General features: G+C 37.6%; 1 protein-coding gene across 1 annotated transcript in view; it reads right to left on the reverse strand.

Moving 5' to 3' along the window:
- The window catches only part of PRKAR2A (protein kinase cAMP-dependent type II regulatory subunit alpha), a 61,586-nt gene that overhangs the window by 15,679 nt on the left and 28,703 nt on the right, over window positions 1–17,204 (reverse strand). Inside the window, exons 3-5 of the mRNA XM_033071546.2 lie at window positions 3,447–3,499; window positions 1,790–1,873; window positions 610–716 (exon numbers count right to left, since the gene is read on the reverse strand). Coding sequence (XP_032927437.1) covers window positions 610–716; window positions 1,790–1,873; window positions 3,447–3,499 — 244 coding nt within the window. The remainder of the gene's footprint in view (window positions 1–609; window positions 717–1,789; window positions 1,874–3,446; window positions 3,500–17,204) is intronic.

The raw sequence follows: 17,204 nt of genomic DNA on the forward strand, positions 1-17,204 counted from the left end.
CTACAGTTTTGCAGAAGGAAATAAATCCATGTTCCTATGGCACTCTTTGGATATGTTTATTCAAAGTAAAATTAGCCAGATTTTTTTCCAAAAGGGTAAAAGATACTCAAAATGCCCATGTACACATGTATGTATTATATGCCTGTTACACATATACACGATTCCCAAAATTTTTATGTGAATTTGCTTGATGGAAGAAAACTCCAAAATGGCATCTTTAACTCCACAAATACAAATCACAACCAACAGAGGCAGAGCAACTCCAACTCTCTCTGAAGTGAGTCATTAAAACTAATTAAATGAAGTTCAGGATTTTCCACAGTAGCCACTACCATGGATTTTTATTTCCTATATTCTCCTTCCTGAAAATAACTTCCTACCCTTCCCCTTACCACAAAGTTACTTTTGCTGCTTTTCCCCTTCCTTCCTTCAGAAAAAAATACCACCTGGTCTAGAGACAACACGTAATATGGCTGATTTTAAGCTGTGCTTATGCTGATAGGCACAAAAACTAAACTGAACAAATAATTTTCCTACAGAAACTGTCCCTGCCATTTCTAATAAGCTAAAAAGAAACATCCTCTGCATTTCACAGGCACAGCTGCTTACCGCTCAACGACATAGAAGTTATCTCCATCATCACCTTGGTCAATCACATGTTCCTGAGGTTTCACCTTCCTCTCAAACATGGCATCAAGGACCTGAGACAGCTGCTCCTAGAAAACCAGCAGGAGAGAGGGGAAAAACCAACTATCAGAAACCACACCTACATTACTGTTGGACAAGGGTGAGTTCATTTCATTTGGTTTGGATAGTGAACTGGACAAAAATACAAATAATATTGATATTACATGTTGATTTCCACTAGCAGCTCATTCCTTTCCATCTTATTAATATAAGTTCAACAATGCACATAACCAGATTTCTAGCACAGAAGAGCCATTATCTCAAGTTTATGTCCAAATGGCTCAATTTTCACATACCATTTCAGTGCCAAAGCACACCCATACATTTGGTATAATCTGGCACAGCCACACTGCAATGGATGCACATCAATTCATATCAACAGTACATGTATTTCATTGTATGTGTGTCAAGAAATGGCACCACGATCTGTGAGTAAATTATCTGTACTGTCATCACAGTCATGATCAAGGTAACACTGAACAAGATTCTCCACAGACTCATTTCCCTGGACAGTCTGTTGACTTAGAGAAGCTGTAATTCTAGCCCGGATGAGACGGGACAGGTACAGATGTGGAGCCCACACAGAAAATGGGATAATGCTGGTCTGGACAGCAGGCTCCAGCTGGATTGTCCTGTTGAGCCATGACTAAACTTCCTTTTTTTTTTTTTTTGCAAGCAGCACACCCAGGGAAACTGTGAAATCCAAGAAAGATGACACCACATGAATGCCTTGCCTTGATGCTGACCTGCTTTACCATCTTTGCTATTCCCAAGCCCATGAACAATATACTTTCACTGCATTTTCAATGACCAGATGTTCAAAGTTGAAGATGTAGATCACAGCTGAGTTTCTAAAAATACACTGCATGAACACGCAAGTCAGCCTCCATGCTGCTGATACACTTGAAATATTTACTGCACTCCTGAAGGTGGGAATTATCATTGCAGTATCTCTTGGCACCACTGCACTGAAAATATTCCTTATCCTTCAAACAGAATCCTATTTTCTTGTCTTTAAAAACTGTGTCTGGAGCTTTAGATCATACTAAGTGTACATAACAAAAAATTAACTCAATTTAAGATTTCCTTAAAGTGCAATTACCTGATCTAGGTTTTTGAAGAGCAGGATGTCTTTACAAGCTTCCTGCAGTCTGCATCGCTGTTCATCAGTTTTTGGATGAACTACCTTTAAAACAAAGTAGAACAGAACAGTTATGACAACAAAGAAATATGATTGCAGACTAAACCTTCACTTCCGCATGAAAAAGCAGAACAGAGTTTAAGTGCCAAAAGTATACAGTCCTTTTTTATTGTCTGCATTAACAGTATTTATATATAAACATACAATGCAACACAGAATGAAAGACACAAGAAAAATATGTTGACAATTAGCATGAAAAATAACAGTGAAGAAAGACAAGAAGAGGATGCCTTTTCCATTCCATTCCATTCCCTTCTAACACAGCCATAGCCACAGTCAAAGCTTGAACATATGAAACAGAGGAAGAAGTGAACAGTTCCCAGTATAATTACTGGGCACACAGGCAGTTTATACTCTACATGATATAATATACCCATATGAGCCTCAGCCCATCCAATATGAAGTTACTGAATAGGCACACTTTTTTCTAACAAATTTACTTAAATAAAAAATTTGTTGTTTGAGATATTTATTACTTCCTCCCATTTATAAACATCAGGTTAAAGAAACTAATACTCACTATATCAGGAAAATGTTTATATATGTGCTTGTTAGGGGCTAATTATGAAAATATATTAAAATATTAATTACCTGACATGCACCACATTAACATTTCTTATTTCTGGAATAACAAGGATTCCAAAAACTATTCATATCAGTAGGCATTTCTAAAAAGTTATTTTCCTAAGTTAAACAGGTCTCAGATCCTTGTTTTAAAAGAAAACAGAATACTGACTCATCAGTCAAGAAAATTAAGACTTTTGACAGAATAAATGTGTCCGAGTTCACAAACATCTGGATAATCAGATACACTCATAGTAGTTTTTTCTTTCTATATCATATAAAAATTATTTATGAAGTACATTTATGAAGTACCTCTTCTTTTTTAAGAGAAATTATATTAGTCTTAGAGTTTCACTGCAGAAGTCTAAGCATCCTTGCAATGGAATCTGGAAAGGAACACCAGAAATCCAGGGAGAAAACACTGATTCTCACCCACAGGCTACATGATTTGCTCACTCAAACTCATCTCTAAAGAAATACAATTACAGTATCTGGATTTGCAATTCCTAGCAATTCCCAACTTTCAAGATCAAGAGAAAAAACAGGTGGCCATAGACTTAAAATATTTCAACCAAGCATTTCTCCTATCCAGGCAGAACTGCTCTGACAAGAAAGACAGTAAAAAGCATGTGAGGAATTTTAAGCACCCATGAAGAAACAGCTGTGGTAAAGCTTAACTAATTCTTCTCAACAGCATCGATGATCTAGGAATTGCCTCAACAAGCCTTTAAGAGAATTAAGGAAAATAGCCAAAATTTTAAAGATGTTAGACTTAAGCACAGCTCACCAGTCCTCTGAAGTAAAACTGTATTAAAGCTGTAGTGACTAAAAAGTCCATGAGACAAAGTGGCTCTAAATTTCAAAGCAATGTCACTTTGCCAATGTCACCACACCACGCTCAGCACGAAAAGCACAAGTGGTAAGAAAAGGCAATGCACATCTGCCTGTCAATCTGGAGAGAGAACCAGGCATGGAGTGATTCCCTCACTCTTACCCTTTGTTCTGTATCTTCTTCCTCTTCATCTGGATTGAAAGCTTCAGCACATACTTGGAAGAAAAAGAGAGAGGAAATAAGTAAAAAGAAGAGAAAACACGAGAACAGCAAACAAATCAGTCTAAATACATTTCTTTTATTTTTCTACTGGAAAAACAAAACCACTTTTCATGTTGTCATTATAGTATCAGAGGCTGGAATCCTGTTTGTTCTCTGAGTAGGCACAGCATGGCTGTTCTCAGACTCTCATGTAAAAAGTCTGATTTACTAAATCATCTTGCCTGGCAAGTACTCAGGCATGGACACAGATTTCCTTTCAACTGGTATCAAAGCATAACAATCTCCATTCAGATTCATTTACAAGCATCTTCTCTAAAATGCAGGGGGAAAATACTGCTGCTACACTGCTTTGTTCTTCACAGTGCAATGTACAGAGCAAAACTCTGAGAAAAAGGAGCACAAGGAAGCTCAGATGAGGCACTTGGTCCACCTCAACTCTGATAGTATCTAGATTTTGGGAGGTTTTTTGATACAGAGAAATAATGTTTTCACAGACATTAACCCGGGAAATTAACAATCAGCTTCACCACAGTACAGTCTATGAAAAAACAGTATTTAGTCCCATCCCCTACATGTTCCTCTATCTTACTACATTTTAACCAAATTAACGTCCACTGGCGATAGAAAAACAACTCTAAAATTTACAGTGTGATTTTTTTAAAAAATAATGAGAACAGTTGTGGAAAATTACATGCTATAGTGCATTGGGACAAGGCTCTGGCAAACATGTCATTATACCTACAGGATCAACTGCAAGAGGCCACAATACAGAGTTGCTGAAATTTCAAACCAGCTTTGTTCAGTTTTAGTCCTTCAAAAAAAGCGTCTCTTCAGTTATCTTAACATTTACAGTTTTACAGTACTAAACACAGACATTCAGGCCAGTAAAATCCCACAGTTCTAGCTCTGATTTTCTTATTAATTAATGAATATTTACAGTTCTTATATGCTGAAGTGATCTGCACATTCTAACCACCTGTACAGACAGTCAGGGAAAGTGAGAGTCAGTCCTGTTTTCATCTAACTGCTATTATTTTAAAAGGGTGGTCTCACTTCTGAGGTTATACATTACTTATAAAATTTTACAAGGAAACAAGACAAGCATTTTCCTTTGTACTTTATCCAGCATCCTGACAATAGTGAAGACTTGGCAGAATGCCCAGAAGCTCACTGCAAAGACATCTAACTGCTGAATGGACTGAGAAAGTATAAATAAAAATCCAGAAAGCCTAGAATTCAGCAACTTGTAAATAATTCAAAAATGTACACATGCCTATTGACCCTGTCATCGTGCACTCAACAGGACTATAAAAATGCAAAACTCTAGCATAATTTACTAGGAAGGTTTTGCTTGGTTTTGTGTGTCATGGTTTTTTTATTTGGTATTTTTTTTCTCCCTACCTAAAAGATACAAGTCTTTCCCAGAAAAATGGATTTTAATTCCCTTTTTTCCTGGAGAGAATGAGGAGACTCAAATACAACAACAAGTATTCCACTTAGCAAGCCACAATGTAAAAACACAATCATACAATCATTAGGCATCAGGCATTTACAGAGTAAGTATTGCTCATACAATAAACCCATTTAACAATACAGAAACAGTGTATTGACAGTGCACCTACCACTCACATGCTTCTAGTTTTAACAGAGCCACCCACACTTAGGGCAGATACTTGAAAAAGGCTAAACAGCATTCTTCTCCAGCTGAAAAAAAGTATAGTCCATGCTACAGTCCAAAGATGACTGATTTATGGGAAGGTGAATCCCTACAAAGCTACACAACTTGGACTGATGGGCTGATTCATTTGATATGCAATATAAAGGCACTAACAAAGAGAACGTTATTAGCATTTTGGTGTGAAAGCTTTCCTCCTTCCTCCTTCCATTTTACAGTGAGGATCAAAGTCTATTGTGAAAGCTTTCGATTTTCTAATAAGGAACAGTTACTAAGAAGAAAGGCTCCATGGTTTAAACATGGTTTGAAGTATGGTGAAACTGGAGGTAATTAAATATCTTCCTTTTTACAAGTAGTGTATCTTCCGATTAACTGGAGTCCAATTCTCTTTAAGAATAATATTACATACTATAAATCCATTTCTATACATTTCTGAAAGTACCTGGTGTACAAGCACATTCAAGTCACATATCTGTGAATTCAGAGATCACTGTACCATTCTATATCTTTCAAATTTTAATATTAAGCTGCAAATTTTATTTTGTTCCCACCTCAGCTGCAGGGAAACTACTGCTAAAAATACTTCAGAATTCAGGAAATTCTCTTCAAGATTTCCTTGGGAAAACAAGCTTTATTACCACAGCTAAAACTAGAGCATCAGAGCCAAACATTATCTTAAAACATGCATCAAAGCAACACAGTCATCTATAACTTCAGTATGAAATGGCTTTGGTTAAGATTTGTAAATGTAGGTTTCCCTTATTTTATCTTACCCAGTAAGGGTGAAAACAGCTCCACCAAGGATACAGACTAGGACTTAGTGCCCTTCCCTTACATATGGAAAACACTTCTGCAGTGCCCATGAATGGGCACCACAGAAACACAATGAAAACATGGCAAAATACCACTTCTTCCCATGCTATCACATAGAATGCCTTCCCATTATACTTTTCATTCTTCAACCTCCTGCTGGGATTTCTTTTTCCATGAAGAAGAGTAGGCCAGACATTTCAACTTTGGACAGCTCTGATTGTCTCTATTTACTTGCAGGCAGAGCTGTAACACTTAATGTAACATATCTGTTGTGGTATGCTTAAAAAGGGGGAGACACACAAAATTCTCAAGCTTCATTAGTATTGTGATATGCTGGAAAGCCAACAGAAAGCTTTTCAGCCTACTCCTAACAACCAACAATATTTTCCAAGTACTTTAAAACGTGACTAATGAAAAGAGAAAAAACAGCATTACATCAAATCCATCCTGTGTTTTATGGTGCAGTATGTCCAATTTCTCTTTCCACTATTTTTAGTTGTTAAATCACTTGGGGAAGTCTGTATTGTTGAACATAAGACCTGTGTGTCAGTCTTACCCTCAAAATGTTCCATACTGTGTGTTCTGCTTTGCTATTCTTCTGGCTGTAAAGGACCCCTATAACTACCCTAAATTCTGCCAATCCCTGTCAGAAATCTAGGGAATTTCAGGACTCCTGAAGGTTATTCATTTGTGCATTACAGTACAGCCAGTCCTAACGAAAAAACATCTGACCTTTCATCTTGACATAGTAGAAAACATCCTTGAACCATTGCTTGATACAAGACTGAATTAACATATTAACTATTTAAATGTTCCAACAAGACGCTCTGAGGCAAGTTTGTTCTCACAAGATTCTCCTGAAAAGTGTTGTTTTTCAGACTCACTGAAAAGCCAGTTGGAAGAGATCTCTCTCTGAAGGTCATCCAGTCCAACCTACCCCTCCAAGGAGAGCTATTTGGAATTGTGGACTAGTTTGGGGCTGGAAACCTCCTGGGGTGAAGATCACACATCTCCCTGCTAACCTGCTCCACCATCCTCAGAGGAAGAACTTTTCTTAAAGTGCCACCTAAAGCCCACCAGTACCTTCATATAATTTGAAGTGACTTGTGAAATCACACCTTGCCTAGCTGAGATTTTCAGCACAATTCTGCCCTTGAGCAAGTGCAGAGCAAGAATCCATGAGTGGAAGTTACAAACCAGTGTGACACATCTACAGCTCTATCAGCTCACACCATGCAGACCAAGCTTCCTTCCAAATCCACCCATACATAGTTCAAATAGCTTTGGAACACAAAAAACAGTTTTCACTTTCATGAAGCTTTGAGATAAAAAGAAATCCAGACTTTTATCCTACCATCTACATTTAGTCTCTCTTAGCTTCTGCAGCTCTCATGTTGCACCTTCTTTGGCTTTCAAGAACATCTGTTAACACTTCTGAAGGCTTAGAAATGATACAGCTCCATCGCTGCTTTGTTATGCAGGTGACAGCATCTGAAAGCAACGAGATCTTTGTAGCTGCAGCAGTGACATCAGCAGTGGATGGGTGAGGGGGAAGCAAGGGAGAGAAGGAGAAGTAGCAAGACAAGTTTGCCAGTACAAACACCACCTTTGTTTATGCAAGTTTTAATCACTCTCAAGATAATATTGTTCTGCAAAATATGTGTTTCGTCAAGATCAAAGCCCTTGCACTCTATACAAATCTGTATGTAAATAACAGTTGAGCATTTAGCTCTGGCAAGTTAATACAGCCTCTGAGAAAAATGCATACCATCCCTGTCCCAGAGAGATCACTGTTTTTTTCAAAATAACAGCCAAGAGGCGGATGCCTGAACACCTTCAAATACACATAAAAGAAGGAAATTTAAGTTCCATGTTTTATGTAAGGTGAATACATTATTAATATTTCTCTTGCTACTGAAACAAGCAGCAAATAGATGCCCTGTCATACACTCTTTTCAATTTTGGATCCCACCTTACTGCACTGCAGAGTGAAATCCCATTCACTCTTTCTTACTTACGAGGATGCATCACCTCCAATTGATGCTATCAGACCCATAAATAAAAATCCACTCAGAGCAGTACATACAGAACCATTTTTCCATTTATTTATTCAGATGAGTAATCTTCAACTATGTATAAGGCAGCGTTCTTTGCATTTCAGTTTGTCAAAGCTTCAAGCATTTTTAAAGTCTGTATCTCAAGGGACAGATGCATAGCCTCTTCTGGGAGCACTATGCCAGCTGGAAAGATGACCACTTCCAGTGGCTTGTCATTCCCTCTGACAGCTGAGCTGCACTTCAAAACGATGCAGTCAGATGAATTAGGAAGCTTGAACAGCACTTACACACAGGTCTTTGCTGGCACAGCTAAATGTGATTTTCCACACTTGGAAAATAACTTCAAGTTTCCTCTCACTTCTGTTGCTGGTTAGCTCAGAACTTTCTGGTTTAGAAATTGCACTTTGTGTCTCAAGTGAAAGATCTCACCATGTCAAAGCAGACGACAGATTCATACCTCGATCCAGCAAGTAGGAAACAGAACCTGCACCCATTTGCACCACCTGAACCATTTTCACATTTATGACAGTTGGAAAGAAAAGCAACACTGAAACCCAAGGAATAGTTAATATGTGCAGGAAAATCAGCTGCTTCAGTCTTCAATTCACTAGTGAGAACTGACTGAAATAAAGGGTAAAATTTTTGTTAAAACCAATGCTGTTGCATCAGCCCAAAACTCAGATCTTGGGTTTTAAAAGGCTGGTCTTTTTCGTTATGTATCGCATGGTAATCTCCATATGCAAAACAGCTACAGCAGAACCACCTCCTGACTTCACTCTTAATTCTCATAGAGGCATAAATTGAGACATGGTTTACAATAACCAGGACTTGAGCAAAAATCACCCCATCAAAGCTCTGTCAAATACCAAAGCCGAATAGTCAAACATGCAATCACTGGCATGGCCGTATGTGTCAAATCAAGTGTAAGATTTTTTTTCAGTGGAGAAATATTTAGAAATTATTCATTTCAGGGGGAAACTAAAAGAACGGATTTTCAGTTCTTGAAACAGCTTCAATGTCATTTAAAGTTAAAAGGAAACGAAATCAAGTCGGTTCCTCACAGGCAGAGCTCTTCTGTGTTACAGATTAACTACAAAGGCACTCAGACTCAGCAGGTCTGTGCCAAACCAGCTCTGTCCAGTCAGGATTACAGGTTCAGGCACACTCCATACTTGGTCCCAAAGCCTGCTCAGGCTGAAAAGCTGCACAGATCACTTTGTCAGGCAAAGAAGCCTATGAGACACTACTGACAGAGCCTGTAATGCCCTAAAATAGTCACTGTTTCACCTAGCTCTGCAGAGAGCCACTGGTGCCTCTCTTGCAAAACAGGTTGAAGTGTTCATCTAGCTCTACCCAAAGTCTTGCTTACAGCCCAGAGTCAACCTGAAAATGCCCAGCTCTGATGTGGACATTTCCTATGTTCCTCAAGGCCCATTACTTTAACAGAATAACAAAACTAAGGTCCAAGGTAGACCTTGGAGAGACCTCACTCTAGCTCACAGTTGAATAAACACTTTTTCCAAGAGAAGTGCATGATGTGTTACAGTGCTTGTTAACCTTGATTTTAGAAATCTTTGATAATCATTTCCTCACCATGGTTATGTACTTTCCAACAGCATTATCTAAATGACACTTCTCCAGCTTGCTCTCTTTCCATTAAAAGAGAAATGCAACAGTTCCGGCGACAATGGCTTGTGACAAAACTGAAACACCATTGTCACACACTCCTACTTCATAATACTTTTCAGTAAGGAGTTCAGAACAGACTGCACAATCAATTATAAATGCCACCTTTTATGATAATGGGGGTTTTTTCTTCGCAGGAAATCCAACTTTACATGCACAGACACCTTTTCTCCCAAGCTGCGTAAGTACAGGCAACATAATAAGTCCTTTAAAATTATGACAATTGGTTGACATATTTCCATATGTGCATTTGCTTTATATATTCTGACTAATGCAGTTTTCAAATATTCTTATTCCATTCATACAGATTAATAAAAATCTGATTTTAAGTGTTTCTTTAAAAGGCTTTATCATCAGATGTACAGTATAACAACTGAGACAATGCCCCACAGCAGAATAGCCATTAAAATATTTTTTTCTCCTACTACAGAAAGATTTGGCAAAGTATTTAAAATTACATTTCCCTAGGGGCAAACGAGAACTTTCACGATGAAAGAACCAGAATAATAAACAGAAAGTAAACAATCACAGTCTCTTTTAGATTCCTATCTTTACACACATATAATGAAAGCATTACAAGCAGACAATACTGCTTCAACTATTAAAGACAAGCATAAAGCACTTTTAACAAGATACAATGTGTTCCTACTTAGTTATTATTCCTAGGTAGGCTTTGTTCAGGTTTTTTGTTTTGTTTTGCTTAACTCCTTCAACCTGTAGGATCTGGCCTGGAAACCACCCCAGGTTAAGTGACTCGGGGATACAGCACCAGACAAACCACAGACCAAAGGCTTCACAGCACCTGGGAATCTGCTCCAGGGATCTTTTAGGGAAAAACATTCTCTATTAAACTAAAAGGAAACTTGTCAGGGGTCTTATTGAACTGCAACAACACTTCAGAAGACAATTATCAGATTTTATATCTTCATTAAAATCCTTCTTTATTTAAATCCTCCTCCTACTCAGGAGCAACTAAAACAAAAAACTTGTGCCAGTGTAGGACTAGAGATTGAATTCTTCTAAGCACTTCTCCTACCTCTCTGGCATAGCCAAATAAACATGACATTTGCCTCTTTTTTTATTGCAACTAAACTAACAGCTGTTTATCATTGTATTTACTTCATTTAGTTGCCTATTTAATTATATCAAGGCACAACTTCTACTTAATTCCCTTATGTACAAGTTATGCCAAATGTTTCAGCTTATCCTTCCACTCTGCATGCTCACACATTGAAGGGTTGTAGTTCCTCACCTCACTGAAGCCACATGCTGCAGGAGAATAGTGATAAACACATGCATGAGGCTATAATTCCGAGACTATAAATTTTGATAATCTGAAAATTTATAGTTTCCAGAGGACTTATGATGAAACCACTGTGGTGATAAACACTCTGCAAGTCTCTCCTGTACAGCTGGAGGAGCCAAGGGACAATATTGCCAGATTTCACAGGGTCATCGGCTAGCTAAGCCACACCTGCACTTTGGGTTTCCATGTTTCAATTCAAACAACAGAGCCCAGCATCCCATCAGACACTGGTGTGCTCTGGGGCTTGCAGAAACAGATAAGTCTGCATGAAAATTAAAACAACAAAACTCCTTCCATCATGGTAGAGTACTAATAAAAATAAAAAAGTTTTCCATGTGGCTGATTCACTGGAGTAAACAGCTCTGACACTGACAGTAACTACCAAAAGCAAAATACTGCCCTTTCAACCTTAAAACAGTAATTTACAATTTGCTACTTCTGTTTCCAATTCCCTTTACTACATTTAAATAGAAATCAAAAATGGAAGCAGGGTATTTTGGAGTTATACATTATTCCATGTGGTGAGGTCAAACTGAAATGAAGCAAGCTTTATTCTTGCAAGTTAAGAAATCAGAAGAGTGAAATGGATAAACATGCTGCTGACCTTGTTCAAGCCTTCTAAGAGAGCCTTACCGATGAGATAGTCATCCATAAAAAAGGTCTCCTGGAAAACATGATGCTACTACTATTTCAGAGCACACAGATTCACAATTGTACAAGCAAGCCTTCTGCTTTAATGATTCTGGTTTACCCCATCACATAAATCTTAGCACATTTCCAAATCTGTTACGTAAGCAAGGCAGATAGAACCAGAAATTCAGCACCAAGAATGCTTATGTGCCTGAAACAGTGATACTTTCCCTGAGTTAAAAACAGCACAGAGAATGTTCACTTTCCATTCAGTTTACATCAGAACAACACAAGTTCCAAAACATGGCTCAAATATATACCTTCCACCCCAAAAAGGCATGTAGCTTACAAGCTTTCAGTTGCAAACTGTAGATAGAAGAGAGAATTTAGCTGAGGAATAAAACAGAAAGTGTTTTTCTAGTATAGAAATAAGAAATTCTCTTTCAGTTTACAGATTAAGGCATTTTTTTTGTTTTATACTAGCAATTCTGCCATATGAACTGCTAAATGTGCAATAAGGCAAATAATATTTTAAAATCATCTTCAGAAAAGTGCAGTAAAGCACTTCTTGCCTTAAAATTTCATTTAGCAATGAAGATTACCCACAACTTTCACAACATCTGTCATGACAGAGAACCAAAGTACATCAACGTGTTAGAGAAGGCATTTCTGAAATCAATTATGTGATCTCATTTTCAAAGATTTCTAGAGAATGTCCAAATATGTTAAAAGTCACATTACCTACAATAGAACAACTAGCACCTATTTACCTGCAGCAACAGGGAACAATACAAAACTAGCATGGCTTGACACAAAAGGATTGCGTGCAGAGGAAAGATGTGGAAGCCCCCAAGTCCCTGTTCTTGGAAACAACTACTTCCTTTCCTGGCATGCTGCAAAAGCAGGAAATGTGGGAAGTTACTGTGGACCCCTTGAAGAAAAACCTGGCAGCTCCCCCCATTCCTGTGTGGTTACTGAGCAATTCCAACAGCCTGGTGAGCAGCAGCCATGACAAAGGTGTAACTCCTTCCTTCACTCCTTCATTTCCAGGGTGAGCCACCTCTGGACTTCAGCATCTCACTGAACAAACTGATTGTCTTGGTAGGAAATAAACAGCTGAAGTGATCTGCCAAAAGACTAAAAATAGATAGAACTTCATCAGATGGAATTTGTGTGCCTTACTTACGACCAGTTTTGTGTTTTTCCATTAGAGAAGATTAGTGAGCTTAAGAAAATTAGGGTCTTTCCCAGATTTTGGAGGCATGGGAAAAACACACCAAGTCAGGTAAGTGTTTCAGGCAGCTGAGTACCCACACACAATCCACCTCCCAAAGTCAAGCCCTGATTCAAGTTTCTCTTAATGAATGCTCACAGCAGTTCCTGAGATTGCTTTAGTATTTCCTGTAGCGAGTTTTCATATTGCCATATTCCCTATAGTGAATTTTTCAGTATTCTTACAAAATCTTCTGTTATTTTGGGCTACACACAGACTCAGTAAGGTGTTCTGGTGTTAAAAACTACCAATTAAAGTTTCTGAAAGTACATCCTTTCATATCTAAATCAAGCCTGTCCAAACTTTTCTGTTCTCCATGGATGGACTATTCAACCTATTTCACATTTAAACTGAAGTTACAGTTACCTAAACTTGATTCAGTGTATTACTCAATATAGGAGCATAACAACATCTGTGACTTTGTCTAAAACTTTATATTAAAACAGGGATGAAGTGCAGCCTTACATATTCACAAGAAAAATGCAAATCACATCTGACTCTGAGGTCAGTCTAAAGATACATCAAAGCACCAGGTTTTGCACCAAGTATAAAACTGCCTTTTTTAGCCTGTATTGTGACAGGTGTTTTGAGATTTCCTCAGGTGTGTTTGACCAACAAACCATGTTGGAATATTTTCATTTGGGCTTTAATTCCCATGTTTAAAACCATCCTGAGCTCAAACCAAAAGAAAAAAAAAAACAACAAAAACAGTTCTCTATCACACAAAACAGAAAAGCTAAATTCCAACCTACAAAAGGGAGAATTAAACTTTATTTCAACATTTTCAAAAGTATTTATGTATACAAAGATATGGACTAACATTTATGTAGGTTTTTTAAAGGTCTTTAATGCAAAACAATTAATGGAAGTTTATCACTTGCACCTTTTTGTTACCTGAATACTTTTGAAAAACTGATCCATACTGCATTACTTGCTTAAAAATGTGCATCGCTATACTTATGCTCCCAACTCATAACGGATAATTTTAGTTAAAACATTGGACAAACAGCTTCTAATTTTTATGTAACACTCTAGCCATTAACTATTATAAAGAAAAAAATAAATAAAAAAGATTAAGGATTAATTAATTCTACGCCACTGTACCACTTACATTAAGCAGACTGGATCAGATTTATTCTGACCAGGTATTGCACTCGCAATGCTCACAGTGAGTATTTCTCTTTATGTCATTAAAAAAATCCTGCAGAATTGTTCACAACACTATGAAATCCAAGTAATTGTGAAGTCATGACTATTAATTTCCAAAAATAAGCTTATTATTATTCACTGAATGTCAATCACATGCCAGGAATTTTTAAATAAGTCCCAATATTGCAAACAGAGAAAACAAGCTTTTTTTGTTTAACGAATAATGATTCAGACACTTTCTTACAGGAGAGCACCCACACAATTTATCACCACTTTCATCTGTCATCCCACATGCTTGGCTTTTGCTCATATCAACATTTTTTTAAATGAATTCTTTTCACACTAGTTATGATATCAGTTTTGCAATCATTAGGGCTAGCAAAAAATCACAGAAGCCTCATGTTGTTGATACAGGAAAACTGTGCCATTTGTAAAAATGCGGATTTTTTAACTCAGAAGTCTCTTATCATTTATCACCTGCCTGAAAATCTTTCAGTGTTGTAAGATGGTGAATAATCAATACAGAAATTCATTAAATAGCTTCAAGAGAAGAAACCAGATCATGATTTTCAAGTCAATCTCTGATAATCAGATAAATACACAGCAAAGAGAACAGCGCAGAGAAAGTCAGTCATCACTCAGTCTTCCTCCCTTGATGACTTCAAGTGCTGAGATTTTTACCACTGAAGTAGTAATAGTATTCTCCAAGAGAAATACTCAAAACAACCTCCCAAGTGCTGCCTCTTGCTTCATTGCTACCATTTAGATGTCCTAATTTAACAGGGTCCCAAAACAGTATTTTTTACCAAATACTAACATGCTGTGTGGCAATAATTAACAGAAGAGCTTTACTAGAAAATTATTTTTGTTAAAGCTGTCATTTTAAAACACTAAAAGCTACTAAAAGGAATTTACTATGTGTAATATTATCATATCCTGACATCTCAACTTGCCAGGGTGTGAAGAAAATGCAGTACTGCACTAGAAAGCACAGAGGAACATCAGACTTCAGCAACATATGTGCATTATGAGATGATTGCTCATCTTTGGCAGGAGCCAGACTAATCAAGAGTTCAAGGTAAAGAGTCCCCACCACCATCAAAATAGAGAAGAATCAGTGAGTTGGAAGAACCAATAGTCAAGGCCTCTTATGGAAGCTTATGTGATGAGGAAAGAAAAAGACAGAAACTGTCAGGGATTACTGATTTACACATTATTCAAACCACAAAATTACTCAAGTACAAAAAAACCCTAAAAAACTAAAAAAAACCCCACAAAATACTCCACAACACCAAGCCCTAGTGTCGTATCAGATTGCTAGAGACAAGAGAAACATCAAAAGTACTGATTCTGAACCCAGCATCTGCTGGGGACACTGACAACTGTCAGGGTTCCACACAATGCTAGTGTTTGTTATACACAGGAAAACAGGATTCTGTGACATTTACAGAAAATTAACCTCTACACGTGAAACCTTTATTCAGCAGCCCCATCTTAAGGGAGGGTAAATCTTGTTCATTTGATTATTTTTTATATTAACACGAAAACAGGCACAGACCCTGACAGTCATGTTACTACTAAGGAAATAACAATTATATGTTGCTTCCCTGGATTATATAGGTCAATTATTCTAACAGTTGTTGAATGTGAAAATTGTCATCCCACTGAGGCCAAAGGAAGGTCCATATGCAAAAGAGATACATCATACCAGGTCATTCAGATAAACAGAAATAATTGTAGAAAAGAGATGAAAACCTCTTGTGACACACGTATGGTATGGGTGTCATTTTGTCAGATCTTCCTATCCCAAGAAGAAACCAGCAAGTCTGCTGGAAAGTGGGTGTTCTGTGGAATGAATCAAAAGTGTCTACAAATGGGAAATGACAATACAGAAATCTATCAAAAAACTTAACTTTTCTGAAATATGCTAAAACTGAAAGAGGAGAAAGTATGCACAAGAGAGACTCTAGTGGGCGTCACACTCTTCCTTCCAAAAACACAATTAAATTTTCATTCATATCATAGCGGGAGTAAAATTCTCTTCAGTGTTATGTACCAGTTGTTATAGAGGGACAAATATCAATGTTCTCTTCCTCTAGTTTTGAAACAGCTTTGATATAATTGAGAAGAGAGTAATCACTGATTTCTAATCCTCTCTGAACCATGTAGCCAGTCCCCAGCCAAGGGCAGAGATACTGGCATGCACTGCAGCCTTCTATTACAGAAAATGAAGTGACCAAGATAATTAAGTTTGTCAGGAGCCTCTATGCTTGGAGGAAAATCAAGGAATGTAATGAAGCAAGTATGAATTTCAACCCAGTCCGGTTTTTGGGAGAAAGGAATATCTAAGGGTTTCAGGCCATTCAATCCAAGCCTGGGCAAAGGGAGTCAGTCAGCAATCCATAGAACACAGGTTACACTGGCAGAAGGCTCTGACTTTGCTAACTCAGAGCAGCAGCAAGACAACTGCTCTGCTGGGTAATTAGCACTGAAACTGCATCACAGCCTGTGGCAGCCTAGAGTTAGGAGGTTTTCAAATTAGTGAGGATGTTTTTCCATTTTAGTTTCTACCACCAACACAGCTTATGATTTTACAAACGGGATTATTTTAATGAAGTCAGCCACCAGCTCAGATACAAATTACAGCTGACCAACTGTTTGTGTGCACACCATGGACCTCAACATGTTACATGGCCAAACATGGCACACACAAGCCAGCTATTCACCAGATTAATTTCTAGGGGAACATCAAGCTCTCGTTTCTCCTTCTCCCTTGAAGCACTCCATGGAAAAGGCTGTTTCTCTTCATGAGAACACTACCACTCTGCACTTCTATAAATAATTACATGAACATGATTAGATAAATCCCTCTCTTCCAGGATGACCCTCCTGCATGGTCCATTTTGAGTAAGTCTTAAAGAATAACAGCTAAATATTTACAACATTGGCAGTATTTGCCAAAACTGTTTAGATGTTTTGCAATTAGAAATACACACCTAAATGAAAATTTAATCATTTAAACCCATAGAATAAATCTATTCATGTATCTCTGGAATTTCCAATAGTGCACCAAGGGAATCGGGATCATCCTGTTATCTGCAGGCAATTA

This window comes from Catharus ustulatus, chromosome 13 (assembly GCF_009819885.2).
Source record: "Catharus ustulatus isolate bCatUst1 chromosome 13, bCatUst1.pri.v2, whole genome shotgun sequence".
NCBI classification, from domain to species: Eukaryota; Metazoa; Chordata; class Aves; order Passeriformes; family Turdidae; genus Catharus; species Catharus ustulatus.